The sequence below is a fragment of the Brassica napus genome, chromosome C1 (genome assembly GCF_020379485.1).
Source record: "Brassica napus cultivar Da-Ae chromosome C1, Da-Ae, whole genome shotgun sequence".
Taxonomy (NCBI): domain Eukaryota; kingdom Viridiplantae; phylum Streptophyta; class Magnoliopsida; order Brassicales; family Brassicaceae; genus Brassica; species Brassica napus.
Genome location: NC_063444.1, coordinates 41,588,086 through 41,615,870, shown reverse-complemented (window position 1 = coordinate 41,615,870; position 27,785 = coordinate 41,588,086). Strand labels below are relative to the sequence as shown.

The following is a 27,785-nucleotide window of genomic DNA, read 5'->3' as shown; positions in this document are numbered from 1 at the left end:
GGTGAAAGTGGAGAGGCTTCAGGGTCAAAGGCGTGCAAGGCCCTTTTGTTTGACAATGAGATTGGAGAGGAAGGTCCTCGGGAACTGTTAGGAGATGATCAGGCTGCAACTGAAGTTGCCGCCACTGTGGAAAATAAGGATCTGAAGGAAGAGAATGGGATGGTGCTTTCAACTGTGGAGAATGGTGGGAAGCAGACATTGGAGATAGAGAGCAAGGAAGATGAGGTGATCGGGGAGATGGTGGCGGGTCTAGATGAGGAAGATGGCCTCTTCGAGTTGGAAATGATGGAGGATGGGGAGGAGGAGGCAGGGCTTGCTCAAGATGTCTCAGCGGAGGTAAAATCTATGGAGATTGAGGAGGCTTTCTCAACTGATGAAATGATGGAGGTGGCAGGTGAGAAAGACAATCAGGCTGCAAAGAAGAAGGCTGGAAAGCTCATGGCTGCTGCGATGGGAGGGAATGCGAAGAAGAGGTTGGTTCAGAGCTTGGTCTCTCCAAGGAAGAAGGCTATGGCAAATCAAGGTCATAAGGCGGGGGACAAGGGACCGCTTCCTACTAAGAAGGCTTTGGTCAAGGCGAAACCAGCCCAGGACTGATCATTTGAATTTGCTCTGGTTCCTTTAATTTAATATTATTAAGAATAAGTGTATGGCTTTTGATATAAAGTCTATCTCTACTCCTATTTTATTTCCTTGGTTTATGTTGTCTCTGAGGATGTTAGAGGTATGGAATAAAAGAGTTGGTTCTAGTGTTTATTGTGTTGATTTTAGTGGTTTGATTGTATTGACAATGGATGGTCATGTCGGTGGTGTTTTGTTGGAATCGCGAGGATATAGGTTCTCCTTGACTCTAGGCTTTAAGTGGATTGAGGAATGTATAGTGGATGGTAGGAATATTAGATGCTTCTTGTATATGTTTAGGAAAAGAACTTGGTCTTTTGTTCGGGCTAGGTTTTTGGAGTTTACTGGTATGTCTCTGGTTCCTCTTGTGGTGTGTGGTTGTGAGGACTTTAGTCCAACAAGTATATTTTATGGAGCAGTCATGATTTATGACAAGAGGTGTACGAAGTGTAATAAGTGGAGTGGTCTATGCGGCTCTTGTGGTATATGTTGTGGTTGGGACTGGGGCTCTTTGGAATGTAGTTGTGATATATGCTATGGTTGCAGCTCTTTGGAGTGTTATGATTGGGAGTGGGGCTGGCTATATTGCGGTATTTATAGTTCATATAGTTGTGGTATTATTTTTGTTCATGTGGTTATTTAAGATATTCCAAGTTTTGTTGAACTAGTTTTCAGATTATGGGGAATGGTTTTCGGCCATGATAATACGATGTGGTCTTATGACTGTCTAGTTGAGAGTATTATGTTCATTATTGTTATGGTATGGGGAGCGTGTGGAATGGGTAATCAGATTGTGCTCACAGACAGCTTGTATGTATGGATGGTTTTATTAGATGTACGTAACTGCATGTTTTTTGTCTTATATACATCAGGTCCTATTCATTTTGCATTGATTTTTGATGTTTTTGTGGCTATAATCTTTATGTTTCCATATGGGGATCGAGGTGATGTGTTCTGTGGAAAGACAACTATACGAACGACATGTGTTTTTCAATATCATGGTAAGGACTGACAAGACAATAGGTGGGGACTTGTTATAAGAGATGGTTTGTTATGGTGGATAAGGGGTTTTCCCAAGACAAAAATTTTTCGGACGGGATTTAAGGTGATAATTTGGTTGGGAGTCAAATATCACACGGATTTAGTAAAGGAAGTTTATATAACTAAAAAGAAAGTTTTGATATGAAAATTCTAAGTTGGAATTGTCGGGGAATGGGAAGTAAGTATACAATCAGTTACTTGAGAGAAATATGGCACAAACATAGACCGGCGTTTCTCTTTTTGTCTGAAATGAAACAATGTTTTAACTTTGTTCAAAATTTCCAATTTCATTTTGGATACCAATATTTGCACACAGTAGATCCTATTGGGAGAAGTGGAGGATTGGCTTTGTACCATAGTCATGAGTCTCCGGTTACAATACTTTACTCGAGCAATCGAATTATAGATGTCGAAACAAGTTATAAAGGGAAAATTTTTTTTATATATTTTGTATATGGGGAGCCGGTTCAGGATCTTCGTCATCAGGTCTGGGAACGTCTTACCCGAATTGGTATAAGTAGAGTGGAACCATGGTTTGTTATTGGCGATCTTAATGAGATAACGGGTAACCATGAGAAAGATGGGGGAGCGCTTCGGCATGCATCAACTTTTTTACAATTTAATAATATGATTGAAAATTGTGGTCTCTTAGAATTTCCTTCTAAGGGAAATACTTTGTCATGGAGCGGGAAGAGACAAGGACAAACGGTCCGGTGTAGATTAGATCGAGCTTTAGGGAATGTCGAATGGCATAATCTATTCCCGTCATCTTTTGTGGAATATCTAGGTATGATAGGTTCGGATCATAGGCCCATCGTTACAAGTTTGGATGAGAAATTAATCAAAACTAGGAATCAATTTCGGTTTGATAAGCGTTGGATTGGTATGGAAGGGCTTATGGATTCCATTGCACATGGGTGGTCTAACGGAAACACACGGTTTAATTCGGGTGTTGTTGATAAAATTGTTAACTGTCGGCATGAAATATCTGTTTGGAGGAAAAACAATCCTCCATATGGTAAGGAAAAAATAAATTCGCTGCAGAAGGCTTTAGAAGAAATTCAGAGTGACAATACTAAAACATATGAGGAGGTATTAGAGGTGTCCAGGAAATTAAAAGAGGCTTATAGAGATGAAGAACTTTATTGGGAACAGAAGTGTAGAGCAACTTGGCATGCCAAAGGGGATCGTAACACCAAGTTTTATCATGCGCTGACTAAACAGAGGAGAATACATAATAAAATTGTGGGTTTACATAACAGTGGGGGTGACTGGGTTACATCAGAAGCAGAGATTGAAGGAGTTGCGGTTGATTATTTTAATGACCTCTTCTCCACAACATCACCGACAGATTATGATGAATTTTTAAATGCGGTACCTACTTTGATAATAGAGGATCAAAATAGGACTTTAACTTCTTGGGCATCAGAAGAGGAAGTGAGATCGGCTTTATTTATGATGCATCCGAAGAAGGCACCGGGGCCGGACGGAATGACGGCATTATTCTTCCAGCAAGCTTGGTCGATTATTAAAACATATATTACTGATATGGTTAACGAGTTTTTCAGAACGGGATCTTTGGATGAAAGAATAAACATGACCAATATTTGTCGTATTCCAAAGACATTGAGGCCAAGCAGAATGACGGAGCTGCGTCCCATCAGTTTATGTAATGTTGGATATAAAATTATTTCGAAGGTGTTATGTCAACGGTTAAAGAAGTTTTTGCCTCACCTGATTTCAGAAACACAATCTGCTTTTGTTTCTGGGAGGCTGATTTCGGATAATATTTTAATAGCGCAGGAGATGTTCCATGGTTTACGGACAAATAACTCATGTAAAGAGAAATTTATGGCTATAAAAACGGATATGAGCAAGGCATATGATAGAGTTGAATGGCCTTTTGTTGAGGCTATCTTATTAAAACTGGGTTTTGCACACCAATGGGTTGCTCGGATAATGTCCTGCATTTCTTCGGTACAATATAAGATTTTAATTAATGGTCACCCAAAGGGACATATTATACCGCATAGAGGCTTGCGGCAAGGTGACCCTTTGTCACCATATTTATTTATTCTGTGCACTGAAGCATTAATAGCAAATATTAAGAAGAAAGAAGAGGAAAAATTATTAACTGGGCAAAAAATTGCACGTGGAAGTCCGGCAATTTCTCATCTATTATTTGCGGATGATAGCCTTTTTTTCTGCAAAGCTAATAAACAAGAATGCGAGGTCATTCTACAGATTTTGAAAGATTATGAAGGTGCCTCAGAACAACAGATTAATTTTTCGAAATCGTCCATACAATTTGGACATAAGGTACCTGAGTCAACACGATTGGAGGTACAGCAGATATTAGGTATAACTATACTAGGTGGTATGGGAACTTATCTGGGGATTCCAGAGAGTCTGGGGGGCTCTAAAACACAGATTTTTGGTTTTCTTAATGAAAGGGTTAATAACAAGGTCAATCATTGGACTCTCAGATTTATTACGAAGGGTGGCAAAGAGGTTTTAATTAAATCAGTGGCATCTCCCATGCCAACTCATGTGATGTCTTGTTTTCGTCTACCAAAAACGGTGACTAAGAAACTTACGAGTACAGTTGCTTATTTTTGGTGGGGTGGTAGCGGAAACTCAAAAGGTATGCATTGGTTTTCGTGGGATAAGTTATGTAAGGATAAAGCTGAAGGGGGCATCGGTTTTAGAGATATTCAGAATTTTAACACGGCTTTATTAGCAAAACAGCTATGGCGTTTAATCGATAAACCGGATTCGCTGTTTGCAAGAGTCTTCAAAGGACGCTATTATCGGAAATCAGATCCTTTGGATCCCGTCAGATCATACTCTCCCTCTTATGGATGGAGAAGTATTACATCCGCTAGACCTCTGGTTAATAAAGGGCTAATCAAAAGAGTGGGAACAGGTTCAAGCATTTTAGTCTGGAATGATCCTTGGATCCCCGCTCCTCGCTCGAGGTCAGCAACCCCAAAATTTTCGAATCAATTTTTGAATCCATTACTTAAGGTGGAGGATCTTATTAATCCAGTAACTCTGTCTTGGAATCTGGATTTACTCAACGCATATGTTCATCAGGACGATGTGAGTACCATATTGAGTCTAGCAATTAGTCGAAACCCTAAGGCGGATACTTATGGCTGGCATTTTACGGATCACGGTAGATATACAGTTAAATCTGGATATCGTACTGAGAAATTATATCCTGATATGGGACAAACTAATTTGGACATGGGGCCAAATACTAAACCTTTACTGGCACATTCTTGGAAATTGCAGTGTTCACCAAAATTGAAACATTTTGTCTGGCAAATAATTTCTGGTTGCTTACCGGTATATAAGAATCTCCACTTACGTGGAATTAAATGTGATATGCAATGTCAGATGTGTGGGGCTGAGGAAGAATCCATTAATCATGTGTTATTTGAATGTCCTTTCGCACTTCAAATTTGGGCACTATCTAATGTACCGTCTTCTCCAGGAATTTTCCCGACCTCATCCATTTTTACAAACATGGACTATCTGTTTTGGCGATTACCAAAAGAACCAGATTTGAGATATTTTCCCTGGATTCTATGGTTTATTTGGAAAAATAGGAATGGAAATTTTTTCAAAAATCAAACATGGGATCCTTTCGATCTACTCCAGACCGCACAAATTGAAAGTGTTATGTGGGCAGAATCACAAACTAAAGATCCTCCAAATACATGATCATTACAAAATGTGGATCATCTTATCATAGGTGATAAAAGTAGATGTTATATCGATGGATCTTGGAGGGCACAAGATTTGTGCACACGACAAGGATGGTTTTATGAAGCAGGTGGATCTACTGATACTATGATGGGTGCCATGTCTATTCGCAAAAATCTATCACCTTTACATGCAGAATGTGAAGCTTTGATATGGGCGATGGAGTGCATGAAGACCCTACGAATCTCAGAAGTGGTGTTTGCAACTGACTGCTCTCAACTGGTGAAGATGGTGTCTACACCAACAGAATGGCCAGCGTTCACTACACACATGGAGGAGTTTCTACGATGTAAGGAATTTTTTCATCCCTTCACTATTCAGCATATTCCGAGGGCACAAAATACATTGGCGGACAAGCTGACACGAGGTGCTAGAAATCAGCCTGCTGCTATGGTTTATGTTGATTCGATTCCTCCAAGGTGGCTCTTGGATCAGGAACCTACTTAGTTTCGTTATAGCCTTTTGTTGTAAAAAAAAAAAAAAAATTAAATTAAATTTTTAATATTTATATTGGTAATCGATGTATTAAATTATATTCTTTTGTTTTATAGTTGTATTTGTGGAATGTAGATTTACTATTAAAATCATTGTAGTAATAATCAAATTATGAAATGTGGATTTGAAATTAAACACATTTTGTATTTGTAGACTGAAAAAATCCACTGCATTGAAAAGATTATAAACAATCACAACCCATAAAACATCAACAAATAACAATACATAAAAACATTATATATTCACTATAATTTAGATTTCTTAGATAGATTGTATTTATATTATGTTTTGTATTTTTAAATTTTTAAATTTTAATGTTTTCATGTTTTTATCCTATTTTTCATGCTTCCATATGTTTTTGATATTTTTATTTTTATTTAATTTTCATTTTTTATTTTATATAACATTTACTATTTTGGTTTTAAATATATTATTTTGACAATATTTGTGATTTTACGGATCAGAAAATAATTTGTTGTTCGTCATGTACAAATACAAATTAATTTATTTTAGGTTAGGAATATGATTATTTAATTTTCAAAATATATAAAAATATTTAACAGAAGTATACAATTTACATTTTATGACATTTATTTTCAATGTTGCTTTACCTTTAATCTTAATTTTAAAATTGTAATAATCTATATTGAGATCAATATTTCCAATAAGAATCAGAAAAAGTGCTATAATATTTAGTCATTAAAATTATAAACTAAATATAAGATATAAGTAATTATGATATTTTTGGTAGAACTTATTAATATATATTGCTAATATCTGTTTATTAATTGAATATCCTAAATATAATGATAAGTATATATATATATATATATATATATATATATATATCTGTTTATTAATTATCCTAAAATATCTGTTTATATATATATATATATATATATTAGTAGAATATTTTAATATTTGTTTATTAATTATCTCATATTTTCAAAACAAAAAGTTATACAGTGACATATCAAACCTTTACGGGATTTTGAATTGGTCTTATTTCACATGTCATACATGTTGTAAAAGAATGAAGAATTATCTGTGTATTATTAATGATCAATAGAGGTTCTTTATATAGGAATTACAAAGTATAGGAAAAAGGAAATTATCCAAAACCTAATACAATAGGAAATAGGAAAAGATCTAAAACAGAGTAAAAGGAAAAACATCCTATGTCTAAGTCGGCCAAAGGATAGGCCGACTCTCTCTCCTCGGATGACCGTCTCTCTCTCCTCCATTGGCCACGGCTTGGGCCTTGTCTTGGTCATTGGTTATGGGCCATCCACTTAATGATTTATAACACTCCCCCTTGGATGCCATAACCATATGGGTTTGTATCATGCACGACGTTGCCTCATTAAAACCTTTCTAGGAAAACCAAAAACCCAAGGTGGGAAAAAATAGAAACCGTAGACAGGAAAAAGAGTACAACACATGACACTCCCCCTGATGAAGGCATCACTGAATATCCTTCAGCTGGCGCATTCCTATCTGATGAACCAGCTTCCTGAATGTTGAGGTTGGCAGAGACTTGGTGAACAGATCGGCCGAATTGTCACTGGACCGAACTTGAACCACTTGAACTTCTTTAGCCTTCTGCAGGTCGTGGGTGAAGAAGAACTTGGGCAAGATGTGTTTCGTTCTATCTCCCTTAACGTATCCATCTTTGAGCTGAGCTATGCAAGCTGCATTGTCCTCATAGATGATCGTTGGTTCTTCCTTTTCCTTTCCCACGGCCAGGCCACTCTCCTTTAGGATATGGCCGGTCATGTTCCTCAACCACACAAGCTCTCGGCTTGCTTCATACATGGCTATGATCTTGGCATGATTAGATGATGTTGCCACTAAGGTTTGTTTTGTGGACCGCCAACTTACTGCAGCCCCACCGTGTATAAACACATAACCTGTCTGAGCTCTAGCATTGTGTGGGTCAGATAAGTACCCAGCATCTGCATATCCGGCCAAGCTATCTCCTGTCGGCTCATATAGAACAATCTGAGGTCGGTTGTTCCTTACAGATATCTGAACATATATTTTATTCCATTCCAGTGCCTAAGTGTCGGACATGAACTGAATCTAGACAGTAAACTCACGGCAAAACTAATGTCCGGTCTAGTATGACTAGCCAAGTACATTAAGGCTCTAATGGCACTTAGGTAAGGCACTTCCGGTCCGAGTGTCTCCTCGTCCGGCTTCTTTGGTCCGAATGGGTCCTTCTCAAGGTCTAAGGACCTCACGACCATAGGACTCGACAAGGAATGAGTCTTGTCCATATTGAACTGCTTGAGTATCTTTTTTGTATATGTCTTTTGATGCACAAAGATTCCATTATCCACATACTCAAATTGCAGTCCCAAACAGAACTTAGTTTTTCCTAAGTCTTTCATTTCGAATTCTTTCTTTATACATTCGACTGTTCGGGAAATCTCTCCAGGGTTCCAATTACATTCAGGTCGTCCACATAGACAGACATAATCACAAAGCCCTTTCTGTCAAATCTCTTTATAAAAATACATGGACTTATTGGATCGTTCTTATAACCCTCTTTCATTAGGTACTCTGATAATCTGTTGTATCACATTCGACCTGATTGTTTCAAACCGTACAAGGCTTTATTCAGCTTAATGCAATGTTTTTCTCGAGAACCTTTCTTATCTTTGAGCTTAATACCCTCTGGAACTCTCATATGAATTTCATTATCCAGTGGACCGTACAGATACGCTGTTACTACATCCATTAGGCGCAGATCAAGCTTCTCTTTCACGGCCAGACTGATCAAATATCGTAATGTAGTTGCGTCCACCGTAGGGGAATAAGTTTCCTCATAATCTATTCCTGGTCTCTGTGAGAATCCTTGTGCTACAAGCCGTGCTTTGTATCTCACTACTTCTCCTTTCTCATTTCTCTTTCTCATAAAGACCCATTTGTATCCCACTGGTTTGACATCTCTAGGTGTCACGGTTATAGGGCCAAAAACGCCTCTTTTCTTTAATGATTCTAACTCCACGTTTATAGCTTCTTTCCATTTGATCCAATCTGATCTTTGCATGCATTCATATATGGACGTGGGTTCTAGATCCTCATCTTTTTCCATGATCTCAAGTGCTACTTTATAAGCAAATATATCATCGACGTCGATATCATTTATGTTCCATTTCGTTCCAGACATTATATAATTTATAGAGATCTCTTGATTGTCCGGCCCTGTTGTCCCATGAAGTTTGGCGTCCCGAACCCCATCATATGGAACGGTCGGATCATTTGGCATGGCCGGCTCACTTTGCTCGACCGTCTGGGTCGGCTCGGCCGGTCCATTAATGTTCTGGACGGTTTCCTTGATGCTCTCGGATCCAGCACCTCTCTTGAACTTCCGAGGCTGTTTATCTTTGGAACCAATAGGTCTACCACGTTTGAGACATTGTTTAGACTCTGTAGCCACTTGACCTTGTCTCTTCTGGACATCTATTCGTATTGGTGCATTACAAGCTGGGATATACGATTTTGTCACTCGATTTGGGTCAGCAAATGAATCTGGCAGTTGATTAGCTAGCTTTTGAAGATGTATAATCTTTTGGACTTCCATATCACATTCTTTAGTCCGAGGATCTTGACAAGATATTGATGGTCGAGACCATTCGGTTTCTTTGCTCAACAGGCCGTTATCTCCCCCAAAGGTCGGATATGTGGACTCATCAAACTGTGAGTCTGCGTATCTGGCCTTAAACAAATCACCGGTTGTTGGCTCTAGATACTTTATAATGCTTGGGGAGTTATATCCTACGTATATTCCCATCCTCCTTTGTGGTCCCATTTTAGTTCTCTGTGGTGGAGCAATTGGAACGTAGACGGCACATCCAAATGTTTTGATGTGGGACACGTCTGGCTAATGACCCGAGAGTAACTGGGATGGTGAATATCTATGCTCACTAGATGGCATGATGCGAATCAGTTCTGCTGCATGTAATACGGCATGTCCCCACGCTGATACCGGGAGCTGAGACCGCATGAGCAATGGTCTGGCTATCAGCTGGATACGTTTAATGAATGATTCGGTCAAGCCGTTCTGTGTATGTACATGTGCCACAGAGTGTTCTACACTTACCCCCATGGACATACAATAGTCATTAAACGTCTGGGACGTAAACTCACCAGCATTGTCAAGACGTATAGTCTTTAAAGGGAAGTCTGGAAAGTGTGCTCTCAGTCTTATTATTTGAGCAAGCAGGCGTGCAAATGCCAAGTTTCGTGTGGACAGTAGACAGATATGCGACCATCTGGTCGATGCATCAATCAGGACCATGAAATATCTAAACGTCCCACTAGGTGGGTGTATTGGTCCACATATGTCTCCCTGAATTCTTTCCAGAAAGTTTATGATCTCTTTATTAACTCTGGCTGGTGATGGCCTGGTTATGAGTTTCCCTTGTGCACATGCTGCACATGTGAGATTGTATGGGACAACTCCTTTGAACGTGTGCGCTTGTGAATTCATCATCAACTTTCGCATCATGTTAGTACCGGGATGACCAAGCCGGTTATGCCATAAGGTGAAATTGTCGCAGGCATTCGCCTCGATCATACTGACCTTTGCATAGTATGGGCCAGTAGACATTGCAGGTAAGGTTTCTAGGATCCTTTTATAGCCTTTGGTGATCGAAATTATGTTAAGGAATTCTTTATTTCCTTCTTCCCATGTTTCAAGATGGAAACCATTCAATCTTATGTCTTTGAAACTCAATAAGCTTCTTTTAGAGCTTGGGGAATACAAGGCATTTTTGATCTCTAGATGAGTGCCCTTAGGCATTAATACATATGCCTGGCCGTGACCTTCAATCAGGCCGGCTACACCTGCAATGGTGTGTACGTTTGCACTTTGCATTGTGAGATTTAAGAAATATCTTTTGTCTCTAAGTATTGTATAACTTGTGTCACTATCCACCACGAGTATGCTCATCTCATCATTCATTTCTATAAATAAGATTTCATTTCTCAGAGACTTTATAAAACTTTAAAGTTTTCTTATTATAAGTTTAAACACCAAAAATAAAAACACCAAAGCAATCATAAAACAACCATAAAGCAATAAAACAAGTCGTATCGAAAATTTTAGTCTTTGAGACAATCAGAAGTCTCAAAATCTATCAGGTCGTCATTAGCAACATCAGATTCTCTATCAGCCTCATATCCGGAATCATGTACCATATGAGCCTCCGGGTTCTTGTCCTTAATACTTTCTTGGTAGAGCTCACATAAGTGCTTAGGAGTTCTACAATTCTTGGCCCAATGGTTGCTCATCCCACATCTGTGACAAACGGATTTGGTCGAGTAAGACGGTTTGGATATACCGCCTCGACCTCGGCCATAACCGCCTCGACCACGGCCGGGATTGGAACCACGACCACGGTTATTGTGGTTTCCTTTCCGGCCGGTCAAGTATCTATCTCGGCCATTCGAGTAATTGTCACGGTTCCTGTATCCACCTCGGCCTTTGCCGTGTGATCTCTTATCATTCTGGATGTAATTGCACTCGTTGGGATTTTTCTTTTCAACTTCATTGGCCTCTGGTAATGGGGCTGTTCCAACCGGTCTAGCTTCACTGTTCTTCATCAGGAGCTCGTTGTTTGCCTCGGCCAGTAGCAGGCACGAGATCAGATCAGTGTATGTGGCGAAGCCTTTCATTCGGTACTGCTGCTGCAGTATTATGTTTGAGGAATGAAACGTAGAGAATGTTTTCTCAAGTAACTCTTCTTCGGTTACCACTTCACCACAAAGTCTCAGCATCGAGACCGTCTTAAACAAGACCGAATTGTACTCATCCACTGACTTATAATCCATGAATCTTAGATTCTTCCAGTCATTTCTAGCCTTTGGGAGTAACACTGTTTTCTGGTGATCATATCTATGCTGTAAAACATCCCAAAGCTCTAGTGGATTTTCCATCGTAATGTACTGATCTTTTATACCTTCAATGAGGTGATGGCGTATAATACTTATAGCATGTACCGATTCTTATCGGTCTCATTGTTGCCCTTGATGATAGTATCACCAAGTCCTTTTGACCTTAAACTGATCTTTGTATCTAGCGCCCACTTCAAGTAGTTATCTCCGGAGAGATTAAGGGCTGCATAGTCTCTATTTGAGATTTTCGACATCTGAATCACATTATCATTTCAATTTAGGTTCACAATGTGATCATGTGGCCGCATGGTATATTAACAAGCTCGGCCACAAACTTGTCTTACGCATTTATGAAAACAATCAATCTAATCGACCATGGTGCGAACAATCAAGCCACACGGCCATGTAGTCAAACAATAGGGTCGGATATGTAAATCTACTTGACCATGGTGCGAACAATCATAATTTATGATTCTATGTATGACAGAGAGATTAAGGCCACACGGCCATATGCTTTATCAATGTAATCAGATTCGAATTCGTATGTTTTATATGCTGGCCGATTTTTAAACAATACGAATGCAATTCAATTCAGATTCATATGTATGCAAACAATCCTAGGGTTTCCGATTTGAACACTAGTAGGATTCAATTTCAAGATTAAGGTTTCAAGGCCTTTAGGATTTAAATTCTAGATCAGATTACTTCAATCAATCTAACAATCTTAAAACCTCAGATCATTAAACACTCAATCAATTAAAATCGGATTCAGTCCTTTAGGGTTTAGGGTTTCGATTCCAAAACTTAGGGTTTCTCAAATTCAAATCAGGAACAATCAATTAAGTTCTAAGGAATCATTTCTATGTTACTAGTTATGAGATTGTCGATTTTAAATTTGTAATTTCTAGGGTTTCATCAAGAACAAAGTTTCCATAATAATGGATTAGGGTTTTGATCTTTCTAGGTTCTCAGATTAAGTTATACCTTTGCTTTGTAGAGGTTTAGAACCGGACCACCTTTAGAGAGAGAGAGAGAATCATTCGGATGCTTGTAGGTTCCAATCGGGTCGTGGATGAGTGCAGGCGCGAGCTGAGGACGATCGCAGGCTGTCGGCTTGTCTCTGATGCGAGCTGCGAGGAGATCGGGTCGTCTCGGGTGCGATCGCGTCTCGGGTTTGATCGCGAGCTGGACAGGTTCTTCTGAACTGGGACGTGAGCTGAGAACGTCAAGGATTCGAGATGGATTGTCTGAGTTCTTGGATGAACTAAGAACGTGTCTAGGGTTTTTAGGTATGGTCGCCGGCTTAGGTTTTTAGGTTTAGAGGTTTCGATTTAGTCTCAGGGATCTAGAGGCTATCGTGATGATAACGTGTTGTAAAAGAATGGGGAATTATCTGTGTATTATTAATGATCAACAGAGGTTCCTTATATAGGAATTATAAAGTATAGGAAAAAAGAAATTATCCAAAACCTAATACAACAGGAAATAGGAAAATATCTAAAACAGAGAAAAAAGAAAAACATCCTATGTCTAAGTCGGCCAAAGGATAGGCCGACTCTCTCTCCTCGGACGACCGTTTCTCTCTCCTCCATTGGCCACGGTTTGGGTCTTGTCTTGGTCATTGGTTATGGGCCATCCACTTAATAATTTATAACAATACAAAAATATTTATCTCATTTTACACCAAATTTTGAAAACTCTTGTATAAAAATAACTATAGTTTTAAAAAAGTCTTAATATAAATAAAAATCTGAACTTCTCCAAAAAGCTATAAACATATGCAATGCATGTATGGTTTTCAAAAGGAATAAGTGTGCTGCCAAAAAAAAAAAAAAGAATAAGTGAGATTATACAGAGAGAAAATCTTAACTCAAGCAAACGCATAACCACATAAAGATATCCAAAATAAAAGCACATAAAAGGTTTAAAATGACTTTCTGATTTTCTAATTTTTGTTTAAAGAGAAATCTTTGCTTTTTAGGTTTTCCACGAAAATAGAAAATTTGTGTTGTCTCTTAGTGTCGACCTGTTTTTTAGCAATCTTTTGCACCTTTGCATAATTTATTCTCATAAGTCCTCCTACAGTCTTGCTTTTCTTCTTGAAAGCTAACTTTTTACTATCACTACTCTTTGATACAACTGAAAAGAAGATCCAAACATTTTATTCTATTTTTGTAAATTTTAGATTTTTTAAAAATAGTTTTAATTTTGTGGTGGTTAATATTTACAGGAAAGTGTGGCCCCTAAGTTTCAAGTTGAAGACAAAACTGGTTTTGGTTGCTCTTGTTGGGTAAAGTTTTTTTGATTTATGTATGTTTTTGATTCCTAGATGCTTACTTATGATTATAACATTGATTAACTAAGAGAGAATATCTGTGTGAAACAGAGTTACTCAGGAATAGTAATAGCATGTATTCTCTAAATTCTTGGTCACAAACATAAGACGTAAGTTGTCATGTGAAGGCAATACTTCTTTGGGATGTAATTAACATAAGAGCCATTGAGAAGTTAATCAAATCTCACTTCTTTCTTCACTCTGCCTTTTCTCAATACTTTTGTGTGTATGATTAATAATATATTTGCATATATGGTCATATCTGCATGAACTTACGCATGTATATCATTCAATAATGGTTTATAATATAGATTAATGACTTAGAAAACAGTAAGATTATTGTCTTTTTATAAGATGACCGTTCATCTTGTATTTTCAGAACTCGTTGTTCTTACCTTGCTTCTTAGCTTCAACATGCTAACAGGGTAAGCATGAATAAGATCTGTGTAAAAACTTGAAGTACGTTCCGAACCTACTTTCTCCATCCGAACCGAAATAAGGCATAACCAGCCACATCACTCATCTTCTTCATCCTCCCATACGCACTAATCATGTAAAAACTGACCCAACATATCTTGCTTGCAAAAATTTAATTTTTGAGAGGGTCAGACATAAGCAATATCCTTTGTCATGATTTTGAATCTAGTTAGTAGTAACCCACCTTATCCTTGAAACCAAAATCAACATTTTAAACGTGACTACCGATCTTCCACTTGTTCCAAGCTATGGAGACCGAATTTTCATATGTTCCCGTTTAAATGGCTTTTCCATGAGCTTCTGGTCTTGGGGTTCTCAAGTTTCTGTTATAACCCACACATATAGGGAAACAAAAGCTCAAACTTTCGTATCCAGTTCACAGATAAAAGAGCGGAAAGAATAGTGACATAACCCCTATGCTTGAAAAGCCGTGGATTTCAATAGCTAATCAACAAAGTAAAAGAGCATACAAGAATATTGAAGTAAGCTTGTGCAGCCTGCTTACCTTAATTGATTGAATCTCTTCCTTCTGTTCTCCTAAGAAGCATTTATGAGTTTCAATCCACTCTGCCCTTGATGCGTTTGAATTCACACCACACAAATCTGGCTTCAAGAGAAGGTACCTCACAACTTTTTCCAAAAGCAAGCTTTGCAAAATCATGTTTTTGTTTTCTAATTTTAGCTTCCCATGATTTACATTCATCTGCATCTCCAGCGTTGCAACTTTCCTTCTGCACAACAAAGGTAAAAAATTACAATTGTTACTGTCGCAATTTAAAAGTTAATTATGGTTACGAGAAGTTTACGTTCACCGTGCCAATTCTATCTATCTTCAATATTTTTCTCATTTTTGTGTCGTTTTTTTTTTATTTTGGTTATTGCTCGATATTAATATTGATTTTTGAGTTTATTTTCATTTCGTTATTTTGTTTTGGCCAGAGATTTAGAAAATGTTTCAGATTTAAAATTATTAAATAGATACATACTTAGGTTAAGGTCCGCGTCTTTTGCAGAATAAATATTTTATATTTTTCTGCATATTATGACTAAGAAATCAGTTACTATTATGTAATAAATTGGTGTGCGCATATAAATCAAATGATCGTTCTTGTTTATTCGCAATCATTTTAGGGTAAATTAATCAAAACAATCAATTTTATTTATCGTATATGATATATAATTAAATTTAAATGATATTAACATAGATATATAGTATACTTTTAATATGGATATTTATTAAATGAGGTTTCTACTCATATGATTTTATGATTATTTGCTTTTATGATTATTTGCATATTTGTGTAACAAAATTTTACACCAACGATTTTTTTTTTAACGTGGAATGTTTAGTGGTTTCAATAATTTATAATCATTTAAAAAACAATGAAGATTTCAAAATTAAAATGTTAACTTTTCAATATATATTCAACGCATATATCAAAATACAAATATGTATTTTCATATGATATATAGTTTAATTTAAACGATATGAAATATATATATATATTAACATGAACACCTATTACATAAAATTATTTATTCATATGATTTTATAATCATTGTATCTTATTGTGGAAAAAAATTAGACCTTGATCACAAAAGTTTATTTGAGACTTTTAACAATGTTAGTAATTTATACTTGTTTTCAAAAATTCAAAATACAACATATACAAAAAAAATCTATTTTTTATTATTATATGATTTATGTAATTATGTAATTTATTTTAATAATAAATAATTAAACAAAAATGATAGAAAATATACAAATTGTTAGAAAATCTTTATTATTTAAAATCATTAATTGATATATATATATTAATCATATTAGGTAATTTCGTAGGTTTTATTTAAGGAAAAAATATATAATAATTTTAATTTGATAAATGAATGGTCAATAATGGACATACTATATAATATAACATTCTCTAACAATTTAATTTTGGATTAACAAAATTCTCAATTGATTCTCAAGCCGCCACGTAAGCAAAATTAGCATTCTAATTATGTGAAAACTCAGCAATGCACTTTTTAATTAGTACAAACTACATGTTATAACTTTTTTAATGTTTCTCTATTAATATACAGGGGATGTATTATTTGTGTTAATTAATTTTTTTATATATTTTTAAAATTTATAATAATTTGATAAATTAAATTTGTTGATAAAAATAGATAGATAACTTGTGACTGATTGATAATGGAAGAATAACATTAAATTTTATTATATTATATTAATCATCTTAACACATGCATCTGATAATTATGAAAAAATAAAAATTAAAAAGAGATACTACAATATATGAGTTGTATATCTAGTATCTATGCCAAATTTAGAAGATAATAAGTTTGAAGAAATTCTATTATATTAAAGATTGGATCAAGTAGAAGATTTAGAATTTTATCATAATCATTACTTCTGCTTATTTAACAAAATTAAAATAATAGTATAAATTTAATGACTCATTAATCAAAATTACAGGAACATGACAAATAAGCAAAACTACTTAAAATCATGGAGAAAAGAACATGACAAATATACAAATTCACTTTTCAAATAATAATACAGATAAGTTTTATAGTAGTTCATAACAAAACGCAAATATCCCACAAAATCGGATATTTCTCAACAATTTCCAAGTCATGATGTTTTCACAAATTTTGCTCAGAAAAGAAAAATGTCTTCACAAATGTTTCAAAAAAAAGAGAGTAAAATACGTAGTCAAATACATTAATTATCCCTCAAGAAGTGGACAAGACTAACAGACCTCGATGAGAGATTTTTATTTTTGATGAAGGTTTCAAATACAAGAAAGACTCAGTATTGGTGGTGTCAGAAGACGAGTACAAGGAATGCAAGGCAACTAAACCGCAACTCTATTCCAACAACCAAGACACGGTTTTCAAACTAGACCGTCCCGGTTTGTTTTACTTCATTAGTGGTGTCTCGGGTCAGTGTGAAAAGGGTCAGAAGATGATCATTAAAGTCATGGAGACCGAGTCTTCCCCAGATTCTCCTTCTCCTTCCTCTTCTTTTTCCTCTCTTTCGGCTTCAACTCACAAGAAGAGCAGTGCATTGAAAACTGCTGTCCAGTTCACTAGTTCCAGCTTTGTGGTTCTTATTGTTTCGGTTTTGGTTTGGCATTAGGTCAGATTTTAGTTCCGGTTTAGCATTCCAAATAACTACACTGACCGGACCGGTCTAGGTTTCATTCAACATGTTTTCACTTTTCTTGTAGGTCTAATATTACCTAATTATGTGATTCTTTACAGTTTCCTATATTTCATAAGCAAATAATCTCTTGAGAAAGCTGCCATTAGTTGATTAAACCATTCTTATAACAACACAGAGATCTGAGTAGTACAAGATGTGTTACACAAAAAAAAAAAAGTACAAGAAACAACAATCTGAATTAAAACAAAACTACAGTAGTTGGGGCAAAACTTGGTGGTGATTGATAAAACAAAGGTTTCCAAACCAGAAACAAGCAAAGTAATCATAATCTTTTTAGTCAGGTCAAGACATTTCATGCCTCTTTGGGTGTGGACTTGGCTTTGCCATAGGGAGTGTAAGGAGAGAAGCCATTGCGACCTTGCTGATTCCTCGCCTTCCTCACCTTTCCAGCTCCACTTTCTATGTTCAGATGCACTTTTGGCGGCGAAGAGAAGCAGAAGGATAGAGCAACCGCCTGTGACATCCCATGACAAAATATGAAAACCCTGGTTATATCTTCCAACCTTGCAAGAAAAAACAAGAGTTTATTTGTGTGTGAACTATACCTGAAGATCTAGCCGGTGAACATTAAAGATATCTTTCAGAGAATGTGAATTGTATGCTGCGATATAAGCCCTGTACGCTTCCTTGGCTATCTTGTTCAGATTATAGTCGTTGGCAACATATTTCTCCTGCAGGACAAGAACAATAAACGATGTTTTACAACGAATCCAACTACACATTCAAAAAGACTGAATCAGAACAATTACCAGAGCGGACCGCACATTCAAAAGCTTCTTCTCATTGAACTCAAGCTCTTTTACAGGTACTTTTGCAGCCTGCGGGTTTAAGTACAAATCAGTTAAAAACAAGTAGGTCTAACCACAAGAAGATTCTAAAAAAAAACATTCATACCTTAAGGTAACGAATAAATTGAAGCTCTTCAGGGATCAAGACAAGCAATGCTTTTCCCTTTGCTCCTTCTCCACGGGCTGTTCGACCAACCCTGTGGATATATTCCTGAAGACAACATCAACCATAAAAAATCTTAGATGCACATTAATAGACAGAGCGGGATATAGAAAAACCAGAAGAGCAAAGTATATCTCCTACCGTTGGCTTGTCTGGAGGATCATATTGTATAATCCAGTCCTACATAAAACACGATTCAACACAATGTGATTTTAGTAACACTATTGACTCATTGAGTATAATAAAAGTGTTAGTAATCAATGTAAGAACATACACGTACCACGGCAGGAATGTCGAGACCACGAGCAGCAACATCAGTGCACAACAAAATACCTTTCTCTGCTTTCATAAAGTCGAAAAAGGTTTTAGTTCTTCTGTTCTGATCCAGTCCTCCATGGATGTCACAGCTATCCAAGTTGATTAGCTTCATGATTTCGGCATGGAACTGTACCGACTTGCACGTAGAGAAGAACACCATTATTTTCTTGTTTAGGTTCTTCTTCAGAAAAGAAATTAGAAGGAGAAGTCTCTTTTCGCTCGGAACAACGCAATAGCCTTGCTCCAATCCTTCATTTGTCACCTAACAGTTTCGGAAAATTATTAAATAAATTCTCCGTTGCATGGTCTTTAAAATTTGATTACGAGAGCTTTTCTTGTGATTCATACCTTGCGTCTACCATCATCGACATCAACAAGAACAGGAGACGTCAATGACACTCGAGCAAGATCTTGAACCTGCAACGATACACAAAGAGTAAGAATAATTAAGTAACAGCAAGAACTAAGAATGACAATACCGAAGATAACAGAAAAATACCTTCGAAGTCTGGGTGGCAGAGAATAGTGCGGTTTGCCTAGTCTGCAGAAACATGGTAAAAACTTTATTCAGAACAAAAATCCAAACCGTAGTAATGCCAAAGACTTTGGGTGGGGCACATGATTTGTGTAAACATCTTAACATACAAAACTATTTCGCTAGTGGGTTTTGGCTGAGGAGAATAGCAATACCATGGGAATATTGTTTAAAGGAAAGGAAAGAAAAGAAATCTCTGATACTGAAAGGTCTGCATTTATCTACTTTTCTCATTCTTCTTTAGATTAACCTTAATTAAGAGAACAAAGAGGTAACTTACCTTTGGTAGAATTTTTAGAATCTTATTCATGTCCTCCTCAAAATTTTCTTCCAGAATCCTATCAGCTTCATCAATCACAAGGCACTACAATTTAAAGGAGCATATGTAAAGATACATATCCATTAGAATCATATACTGCACAAAGTCAAGTGATCACATTTTTCAACTAATAGTACGACTACAAGCCAGGCTAAACATCAAGTTATAAGCGACACATAATGTAGTATTCCTTCTCTAGCTCTCTGACAGAGGTGGCAAGATGAATACAGCATAATCTGATGTATACAGTTCATCTATGGCTCTTTTACTTGTATTATTTTTTTCATAGAAAGACAACAGTCAGAATTTTCAACATCCACTTTGTCAAAAATAAGACAATAACATGCGCCAATTAGAACAATGAAAAGGAAAGTACCTTTAGGTGTTTAAAAATGAAACCCTTGGTATGTTGAAGATGGTCAAGAAGACGCCCAGGAGTTGCTATCAGCAAATTTGAACCATTTGCAATACGTTGTGCTTCCGACCTTCTGTTATTTCCACCGATAACCATACTGACAGTCAGTGAATGATGCTTCACTAGCTCCTCCGCCACATTTTTAGTCTAAAATATCAAAAAAAAAACATGGTAAAAAATGGGGATGGGAGGCCGTAGTAACTAAGAAAACAACATTCACACTTTACAAAACCAAAGCATTTGCAATGAGTAATCTACATGAAAGCTGAGAACCTCACTGCAAGTAGAATAACAAGACTCATCTACTCAGAATGAGAGTATGGTAGAGAAAGAAAAGAGTTTTTACCTGAATAGCAAGTTCTCTTGTGGGGCAAATAACGATGACACCAGTCCCGTTGAGAGGGGAGAAGCGCTCTTTAAAGAGCAACTCAACAGCCGGAATGAGGAAAGCAAGGGTTTTACCAGAACCAGTCCTGGCAGCACCAAGAACATCTTTGCCCTCCAAAAGAGGAGGAATTGATCCAGCTTGAATCTACAATGATTAAGAGACTCAGAAACATGTACTAGTTTTTGAAAGTCTGGTATAAAACATGAGAAAAGGGTTCCAAGGTTTTACGTACTTGAGTCATGTGTTTAAAGTCCATCGCCTTAATAGCTTCGAAGGTCTGCTCTGACAAGTCAAGGGATTCAAAAGTTTCGTTAGTCATTATCCCTTTCGCTACAACCACCATCTTCTTCTCTTCTTCTTCTTCTTCTACTTCCTCTTCCTTTGCTTCCACCTCTTCTTCTTCCTCGATTTTGCCTCTTCCCTGCAGCTTCTTCACTTTCTTAACCTTCTTTTTGATTTCATCAGCGTTTTCCTCAACGTTATGGGTTTCTTCTTCTTCTACTTCCACCTTTTGAAGCTCGTTCTTCTTCCCACGGTTTCGCTTTCTGATCCTCTTCTTCAGCACATCGCTGGATTTCTTCTCCAGCTCAACCATGTCTGAGCTCTAAATCTCAATCAATCAACTCTCTCTCTCTGCAGCAAAGTTGAAGAAAAAACAAAACTTTGAGAGTAATTCTAAATTTGTGAAAGAGGTCCACTTCTAAGACAGTTTCACTATCAAACGATGTCTGTAAACGAGTTCTGTGTTGTAACCATTAGTCTCTAAAAACCGTCAATTTCGATTCTCACATCCAAAGGTTAAAGATTTATATACCAAACTAAGATGACTAGATGAGTAAGAGCTCGTGTGTTACAATACCGACAGAACAGCAATTAGGATTACCAAGTCGCAGTATCGAGACAGAGCTTCGGAAAGGAAGGAACTACTACTGGAAAAGTGAACAGTGAAGAAACTTACATGAAGAAACGAAACTACTTGAAGGTTGCGATAGCGAAGAGAACTCCAGCGAGAGATATGAGAGTGTGATACAGCGGCGGAGAGAGAAAAACAAAAATAAAGGGTTTAGGGTTTAACGACTGTTGCAAGTTGTGTAACCTTCGACTTACTTTTAAGAAAAAAAAAAAAACTTTTCTCAAGGATAAAATCTAGAGAGGAAAACCCCTGATTAGTAATAATGTTTCGATTCCGACCCCAAAGTAAAGTTTCAAATCTGTTCACCCAACGACTTTATTTTAAATAAAAACATTCCGTTGCAAAATCCCATAATTCTTTACCATGTGTTAAATTTAGTGAACTTTATTCGTCCAGTAGATAAATTTTAACACGGAATTATTAAATTTGACTCATTTTTTAGGGGTTGCATAAAAATCTTCAAAGCAGTCATTGATGACTTCAACTGTGGTTTTATATTCACCTCAACATCTTCAAACTTCTGGCTAGCTTCCATGTACTGTGGTTTTATATTCACCTCAACATCTTAAACCATACTTTTAATAAATCTAACCATCCATACTTTTTAAAGTTGTGCATACATTGTAGCAACAAGGAAAATTCTACAAGTAGCACGCACCCCTAATATAATACACACCATTCTTCATAAGAGTACAAAATGAAACAGTCTCCCCACTGCTACTTGGACATACTCGGATACACCTTTAACAGCCTATCCTAGGCGTCTAGGATTCTGTGATAAAATAGGAGGAGCATTATAACGATTAAAGCTTCAAGCTCTGTTCACCAGAAGGGACTGCAAAAAATGGTTGGCTTCCCAAGAACACTCATGCTTCGTCTTGGTCTCAACTCTCAACACGGCGGTTTAAGAGATTAAAGTTGCCATTCTATGGGAGGAATCCCCCTCTGTTCGAGTAGCTGGTTTGCTTGAGAGAAATGTCTGTTCAAAGGTTTGAGTATTAATGTAAATTCAGCACTAGGGTCAACAACATAAGCACATTACGCAGACAATTGCAAGTCATTTAATGTCTTTCAGTCTCGCAGAAACACTGGTTCCATTATGCATGTGATCAGGTATGAGAAATTAAATATGAGGTTTAGCGGAGTGAGCTAACCTGCAGTTGAAGAAGCCTCTATGCGCAGACAAACCAGATGGATGAGCTGCTGTGAGTATATGATGTTTATTCCCATCTATCAACCTGCAATTGATCATAAGAAAGCTTTGCAGTCTCATACAAAATAATAAACTACGAATAAGAAAACCAAACCAAAACCTACTTGGATTTCTCTTGAGCATATCTTCCCCAGAGGAGAAAGACAACACCTTCCTTCTGCTGCGAAATGCTTTGAATGACAGCATCAGTGAACTGTTCCCATCCTTTCTTTGCATGTGAGTTCGGCTGCTTACTCCTTACTGAATTACAAGGCAACACAACCGACATTACTTTTGGCACTTTTTAAAACTTACAAGCTCACCACACGATGAGATATTATTTACCTGTAAGAACAGCATTCAACAGCAAAACACCCTACAAATGATCAAACCAAGAAGTGATTTACATGAGCTAACTCCAAGTAAAAACTGAGAATTGAAGTAACATAGAAACTCCATTTCACCTGCACAGCCCATTTCTGTAGATCACCATGACGCGGGATTGAACAGCCAACATCTTTCTGAAGCTCCTTGAATATGTTCAACAGACTAGAAGGAAGCTTCTCTCCTTCAGGCACAGAGAAAGACAAACCCATAGCTTGACCAGGTCCATGGTACGGATCCTAAACCAAACAGAAAAAAAAAAAAACTTGTTAAAGCGCAACAAAAAAATCAGGACCTCCTCAAAAGAAACTAACGTCTGTACCTGCCCGATGATGACAGCCTTGACTCGGTCGAAAGGTGTTGTATTAAGAGCATTGAAAACCAAATGCTGCGGCGGATATATCAAAGGGCCTTTACTCTCACGTTCAAGGAAGTCAGAAAGGGTCTTGAAGTAGGGTTTTTGCAATTCTCCAGGGAGAGCTTTAAGCCATGACTCTTCGACTAACAGCTCATTCAAACGCACGTGGCAGCAGCTTCCTTCAGCTATAACAGTTTCCAGTTCCCAAATCAATCTAAATCATAAAACCCTAGAAAACCACAAACCAGCTTTAAAAATCAAACCTTTAGCTTTTGCGACCTTCTCGGAGCAGACGGCGAGGTTGCGTTTGGACGTGGCTACGGATTTGTTGAAATCGGAGCGGGACGAGTCGTCGGCGACGGAATTGGTAACGGTTACTACGCGAGGCGGCGATTTTGAGGCAGAACACAAACCGCGGGAACAACTGGCGGCGGAAACGGCGGGAAAGTAGGAAGCTTTGAGGCGTTTTGCGGGATGAATAAAGTCAATTAGGGTTTTAGATGTGGACGAAGCCATCTCCGTCTTCAGATTTCAATTTCACTACGAACATGAGATCCCAATTTCTTTTTTAATTCCCAGAAAAAAAAATCAGAGGAGAAGAGTTAAAATTGGCGGGAGCGACGGTACAGGCCGGTTTAAACCGGTTAAGAGACCAATCGTATAATTCCCATTTCAATTTGATTCATTTACATCTAAACCGGTTCTCTCAACTTTGGTAGTTTTGTTGATAAGAACAAGAACCAAAGGGATCAAAGAGAGATCGACATTGAGACAAAAGAGATGAGGATTACCGAAAATCTGGTCTAAGTTTCTATAAAAAAGACAGAACACAGTCCTTGGTCTATGAGACTGGACCATACCACCATGTCGGAAAAAGAAAAAGGAACATTCAGGACAAAAATCTCTAACGGTATATATCTACAGAACTGGAAGACGGTGACAACAACAGAGCCTCACTTCATCTTCCATAAAAGACTAAGCAGGTTTTAAGAATACAGTTCCACACAAGCTTAATGATGATGGCGAGAGATGAAATTAATTTACGTCTTCTTGGCTTTACTGATATATGCCTGAAAATGAAGATAGAAACATAAACAACGGTTAGTAACAGTTTTCGAAAGCAATAAGTTAAGGCCTATTTATATGTAAGAAGGAACCTGAACGAGCTTTGTAAGCTTCGGTTTGGAAGCGGATAGATAATGGTCAATCTTCTCCTGTGTTTGAGGAACGTTTCCACTTGGCATTGAGCCAGTCACTTTCTCAACTACTTTCTTCACTATGTTCTTGTAACCATCTTTCTTCATCTTACCTTCTTTCCAAGCTGGTTTCAGAAGCTCCTTCACAATCTCAACAAGCGCAAACTTGAACGTCCTCATTCCTTTCGTGTCTTTCATCTCTTTCTTGTCTTCTTCTTCTTCATCGCTCCCATCATCAGCATCTTCATCTACAATGTTATCAGCTTCTTCTCCAGCTTTCTTACACTCTTCTTCTTTACTAGAAGCCTTGGGGTTTACCGGTAGAACCTGAATCTCATCGACATTGCTAACTTGTGATGCAGTAACCAGTGGGGCTTCGTCAGTGTCAGCACTCATCCCAAGTGGGGTGTTACTCTGGGTAGCATGATTTGGTTGAACAGCCAAGGAAGATGGCATCTGCAATGCTTGTGTAAGCTGTGGAAGGGGCCGTCCATTTGCAAGAAGCTGCGCTATAGTAGCTGAGATGTTGCTAATCTGATCTATTTGTTCCCTGGTGACACCACTCTGGACCGGAATAGCTTTCTCCTCCACTGAATGATGATTATCTTGATAAGCTTTTCCGCTCACTGGTTTACTCAAGTTCAAGGAGAAATCTGTAGCAGCAGCAGGAGCAGGAGCAGGAGCTATCACTTGTTGTTGAGTTCCTCCAGGGGTTGGCGAGTTTTGGTACGGCAAGACATCATGATAATTCTGATTATATGCTTGAACCGGAGCAGTGTTCACCACATTGTTGTAGTTCTGATGAGAATCAGCTACTATAGGTTTCTCAAGCATGGGTTTGTTGTCACCATATGAATACATACCACTGCTCCTCTGATCATCAACTCGAGACTTCGAACTCTGACCAATAACGCCAACACCACCAGGTTCTGCTTCCTTCATGTGTTTTTCCAAGTTATGAGCACCAAAGTTCCAATCAGGAGACATCTCCATATCACCAATCCAGCCACTACCCTTAGTTTCACAAGTCCCTTTACTGAGCTTTCCATTATCCAATCTTTCATCACCGTTCCATCTATTATGACCACTGTGATAGTTGTTGTCCTGTCTATAGAAGCTGTTCTTGTTCTCTTGAGGCTGCTTTCTATCAGCACCACGATGATGAGAGAACCTGCAATGATGGCCATTACGACAGTTCCCTGCTGCGAAAAACTTGCAGGGGATCTCCGAGCTCCTGCGGAACCGTCCCTCACCATCACCACCTCTTAGTTGCGTTTCTTTCTCTCCTGTCAGCTCGCCTCTGTGTCTTCTCAACCTCGGATCTGATAAACCATGTAAATGCCCCCTTCTTGAATGTTCCTCCTCAGGAAAATCAGTATCATGATAGTCTGATGACCTTGCAGCTTTCATCATCGTAGCCTCCTCTTCTCTGAAATCATTGGAGTGGTGATATCTCGTCTCCCTTGGCTTTCTACTAGCTTTATCTTCCCAACCGTAATCGCTGCTGCTTTGATCACCGCCTCTCTTGCTGAATTCATCTCGTGTTCTGGTCTTCTTGTGTCTGTCATAAGATCCTGCGTGATCTCGTCTTGGTCTATAGACAGGGCTTCTGCTACGGCTTCTACTTCTGCTATAACTTCTACTATCACTCCTTTAGAAGAAGAAAAAAGTAAGAAGTGAAGAACAAATATAAATAAGAATCTTTTACTTGTTGTAACAACTCGAAACACTAACCTATGTGAAAGTTGCTGCCTAGTTTCATCTTGTTCAAAATAATAACTGTTATCGTTATTCTGTGAAGCTCTGCTTCTAGTCCTAGCTTGACCGGAGTGTTGATCATTCACAGACCTCCTACTTGCATTAGCATTACTGTCTGCGTTGAAGAGGACAGGCTGTGGATCCTTGTCACGGTAATGAGAACCTGATGTTACATCTACGCTAGGATGATGATGTGTGTCTTCCTCCTTGGAGTCCCATTTGGAAACATGTTTCCTTCCAGAACCACTCATTTCCAACGCCTACGACTTGCTGCAAACTACTAGTTACCACCAAATAATCTGCAGAAACAATGGGAAATTTCTGGTGTTGTTACATATGAAATTTAAGTTACAGCCTCAAGAGTATAGATCTCCAATAGTGAAACCATTTCACAACAAATACAATCCACGACCAGAAAAAAGAAACACTTAAATGTTTATACGAGTCAGTTAATCCAAGAGGATCGGTCATGTCTTGCAATTGAAAAGATTGATCTTGACAAGATCCTGATAATATTATCAATTATTATTAAGTGAAAGAAGCCCAATCGTTGCAGTATAAGAATTGACCCCCAGATTGAATCCAAAATACTCGCTAAACTGAACTTAATAGATTCGAGAAATAAAACATAGAATCAAAATCAGACAAAAGAAGAGAAACAGCACTCACTTGAATTCGACTACTTGCCATTCCCCAACAGGATAGAGAGATAAACCCTAACACCAGAGTTTCTTCGCTTCAAGGATTTGTAAGAGACTGCTCGTGAATATACGGATGTTAGAAAGACAGACAACGGGTTTAACTGATTCAGAGTGTTCTTCTAGGTCTTACTTATTCTTCTTTTAGGAGAAGGATAGGAAGCAGCCTCCACCAAAATAAAATTATTTTTTAAAAAAAATCTTCGCTAAACTTTGAAGGTAATAAGATCTTTGGTTAATCTAAACCGTTGATTTAAAACTCTTTTGATCTCAGTCGTTGGTTACTTCTTAAACTAGCCGAACAGCTAAACACTTCTTTGTACTTTCTCCTTCTTCTTCTTTTTTTAACATGATGATTAGTGATAGATCCCTTTATGTTAGTTGGACTAAACTTGAAAGAAAAAAAAAAACTTGAAAACAAATTGTTAACCTAATCCTACCGAGTTATAGAATCATAATATGTTTATGAGTTATCTTATCTAGA

At 37.6% G+C, this 27,785-nt stretch overlaps 7 protein-coding genes across 7 annotated transcripts; 3 read left to right on the top strand and 4 right to left on the bottom strand.

Moving 5' to 3' along the window:
* The first annotated feature begins 961 nt into the window (after window positions 1–961).
* On the top strand, window positions 962–6,719 carry LOC125580267. Its single transcript, XM_048744545.1, has one exon. It carries the CDS (start codon window positions 1,804–1,806, stop codon window positions 5,389–5,391), a length of 3,588 nt encoding a protein of 1,195 aa, XP_048600502.1. The 5' UTR covers window positions 962–1,803; the 3' UTR covers window positions 5,392–6,719.
* LOC106393503 lies at window positions 5,524–5,880 on the top strand. Its single transcript, XM_013834200.2, has one exon. The coding sequence runs from the start codon at window positions 5,524–5,526 to the stop codon at window positions 5,878–5,880; it is 357 nt and encodes a 118-aa protein (XP_013689654.2).
* A 4,321-nt stretch (window positions 6,720–11,040) lies between the features above and the next one.
* Window positions 11,041–11,541, bottom strand: LOC125580034 (U3 small nucleolar RNA-associated protein 25-like). Its single transcript, XM_048743976.1, has 2 exons — window positions 11,280–11,541; window positions 11,041–11,168 (listed from the first exon to the last, which is right to left on the bottom strand). Exons 1-2 carry the CDS (start codon window positions 11,539–11,541, stop codon window positions 11,041–11,043), a joined length of 390 nt encoding a protein of 129 aa, XP_048599933.1.
* A 1,414-nt stretch (window positions 11,542–12,955) lies between these two features.
* LOC106393502 (early nodulin-like protein 3) lies at window positions 12,956–18,066 on the top strand. The gene is made up of 3 exons (XM_048743975.1): window positions 12,956–13,121; window positions 15,327–15,388; window positions 17,421–18,066. Exons 1-3 carry the CDS (start codon window positions 12,956–12,958, stop codon window positions 17,787–17,789), a joined length of 597 nt encoding a protein of 198 aa, XP_048599932.1. The 3' UTR covers window positions 17,790–18,066.
* Window positions 17,924–21,919, bottom strand: LOC106391029 (DEAD-box ATP-dependent RNA helicase 51-like). The gene is made up of 13 exons (XM_048744544.1): window positions 21,761–21,919; window positions 21,035–21,435; window positions 20,761–20,946; window positions 20,376–20,561; window positions 19,961–20,044; window positions 19,645–19,686; window positions 19,494–19,562; window positions 19,108–19,407; window positions 18,969–19,007; window positions 18,771–18,875; window positions 18,626–18,694; window positions 18,422–18,547; window positions 17,924–18,330 (listed from the first exon to the last, which is right to left on the bottom strand). The coding sequence occupies exons 2-13, from the start codon at window positions 21,395–21,397 to the stop codon at window positions 18,169–18,171; spliced, it is 1,731 nt and encodes a 576-aa protein (XP_048600501.1). The 5' UTR covers window positions 21,398–21,435; window positions 21,761–21,919; the 3' UTR covers window positions 17,924–18,168.
* Window positions 21,920–22,278: 359 nt separating this feature from the next.
* Window positions 22,279–24,238, bottom strand: LOC106391296 (uracil-DNA glycosylase, mitochondrial). Its single transcript, XM_013831912.3, has 7 exons — window positions 23,913–24,238; window positions 23,614–23,834; window positions 23,372–23,530; window positions 23,253–23,283; window positions 23,033–23,168; window positions 22,870–22,953; window positions 22,279–22,694 (listed from the first exon to the last, which is right to left on the bottom strand). Exons 1-7 carry the CDS (start codon window positions 24,163–24,165, stop codon window positions 22,628–22,630), a joined length of 951 nt encoding a protein of 316 aa, XP_013687366.1. The 5' UTR covers window positions 24,166–24,238; the 3' UTR covers window positions 22,279–22,627.
* Window positions 24,239–24,415: 177 nt separating this feature from the next.
* LOC106390289 (zinc finger CCCH domain-containing protein 38) lies at window positions 24,416–27,487 on the bottom strand. The gene is made up of 5 exons (XM_022695185.2): window positions 27,435–27,487; window positions 27,273–27,359; window positions 26,580–26,902; window positions 24,807–26,496; window positions 24,416–24,719 (listed from the first exon to the last, which is right to left on the bottom strand). The coding sequence occupies exons 3-5, from the start codon at window positions 26,852–26,854 to the stop codon at window positions 24,690–24,692; spliced, it is 1,995 nt and encodes a 664-aa protein (XP_022550906.2). The 5' UTR covers window positions 26,855–26,902; window positions 27,273–27,359; window positions 27,435–27,487; the 3' UTR covers window positions 24,416–24,689.
* Between the last annotated feature and the right edge of the window lie 298 nt (window positions 27,488–27,785).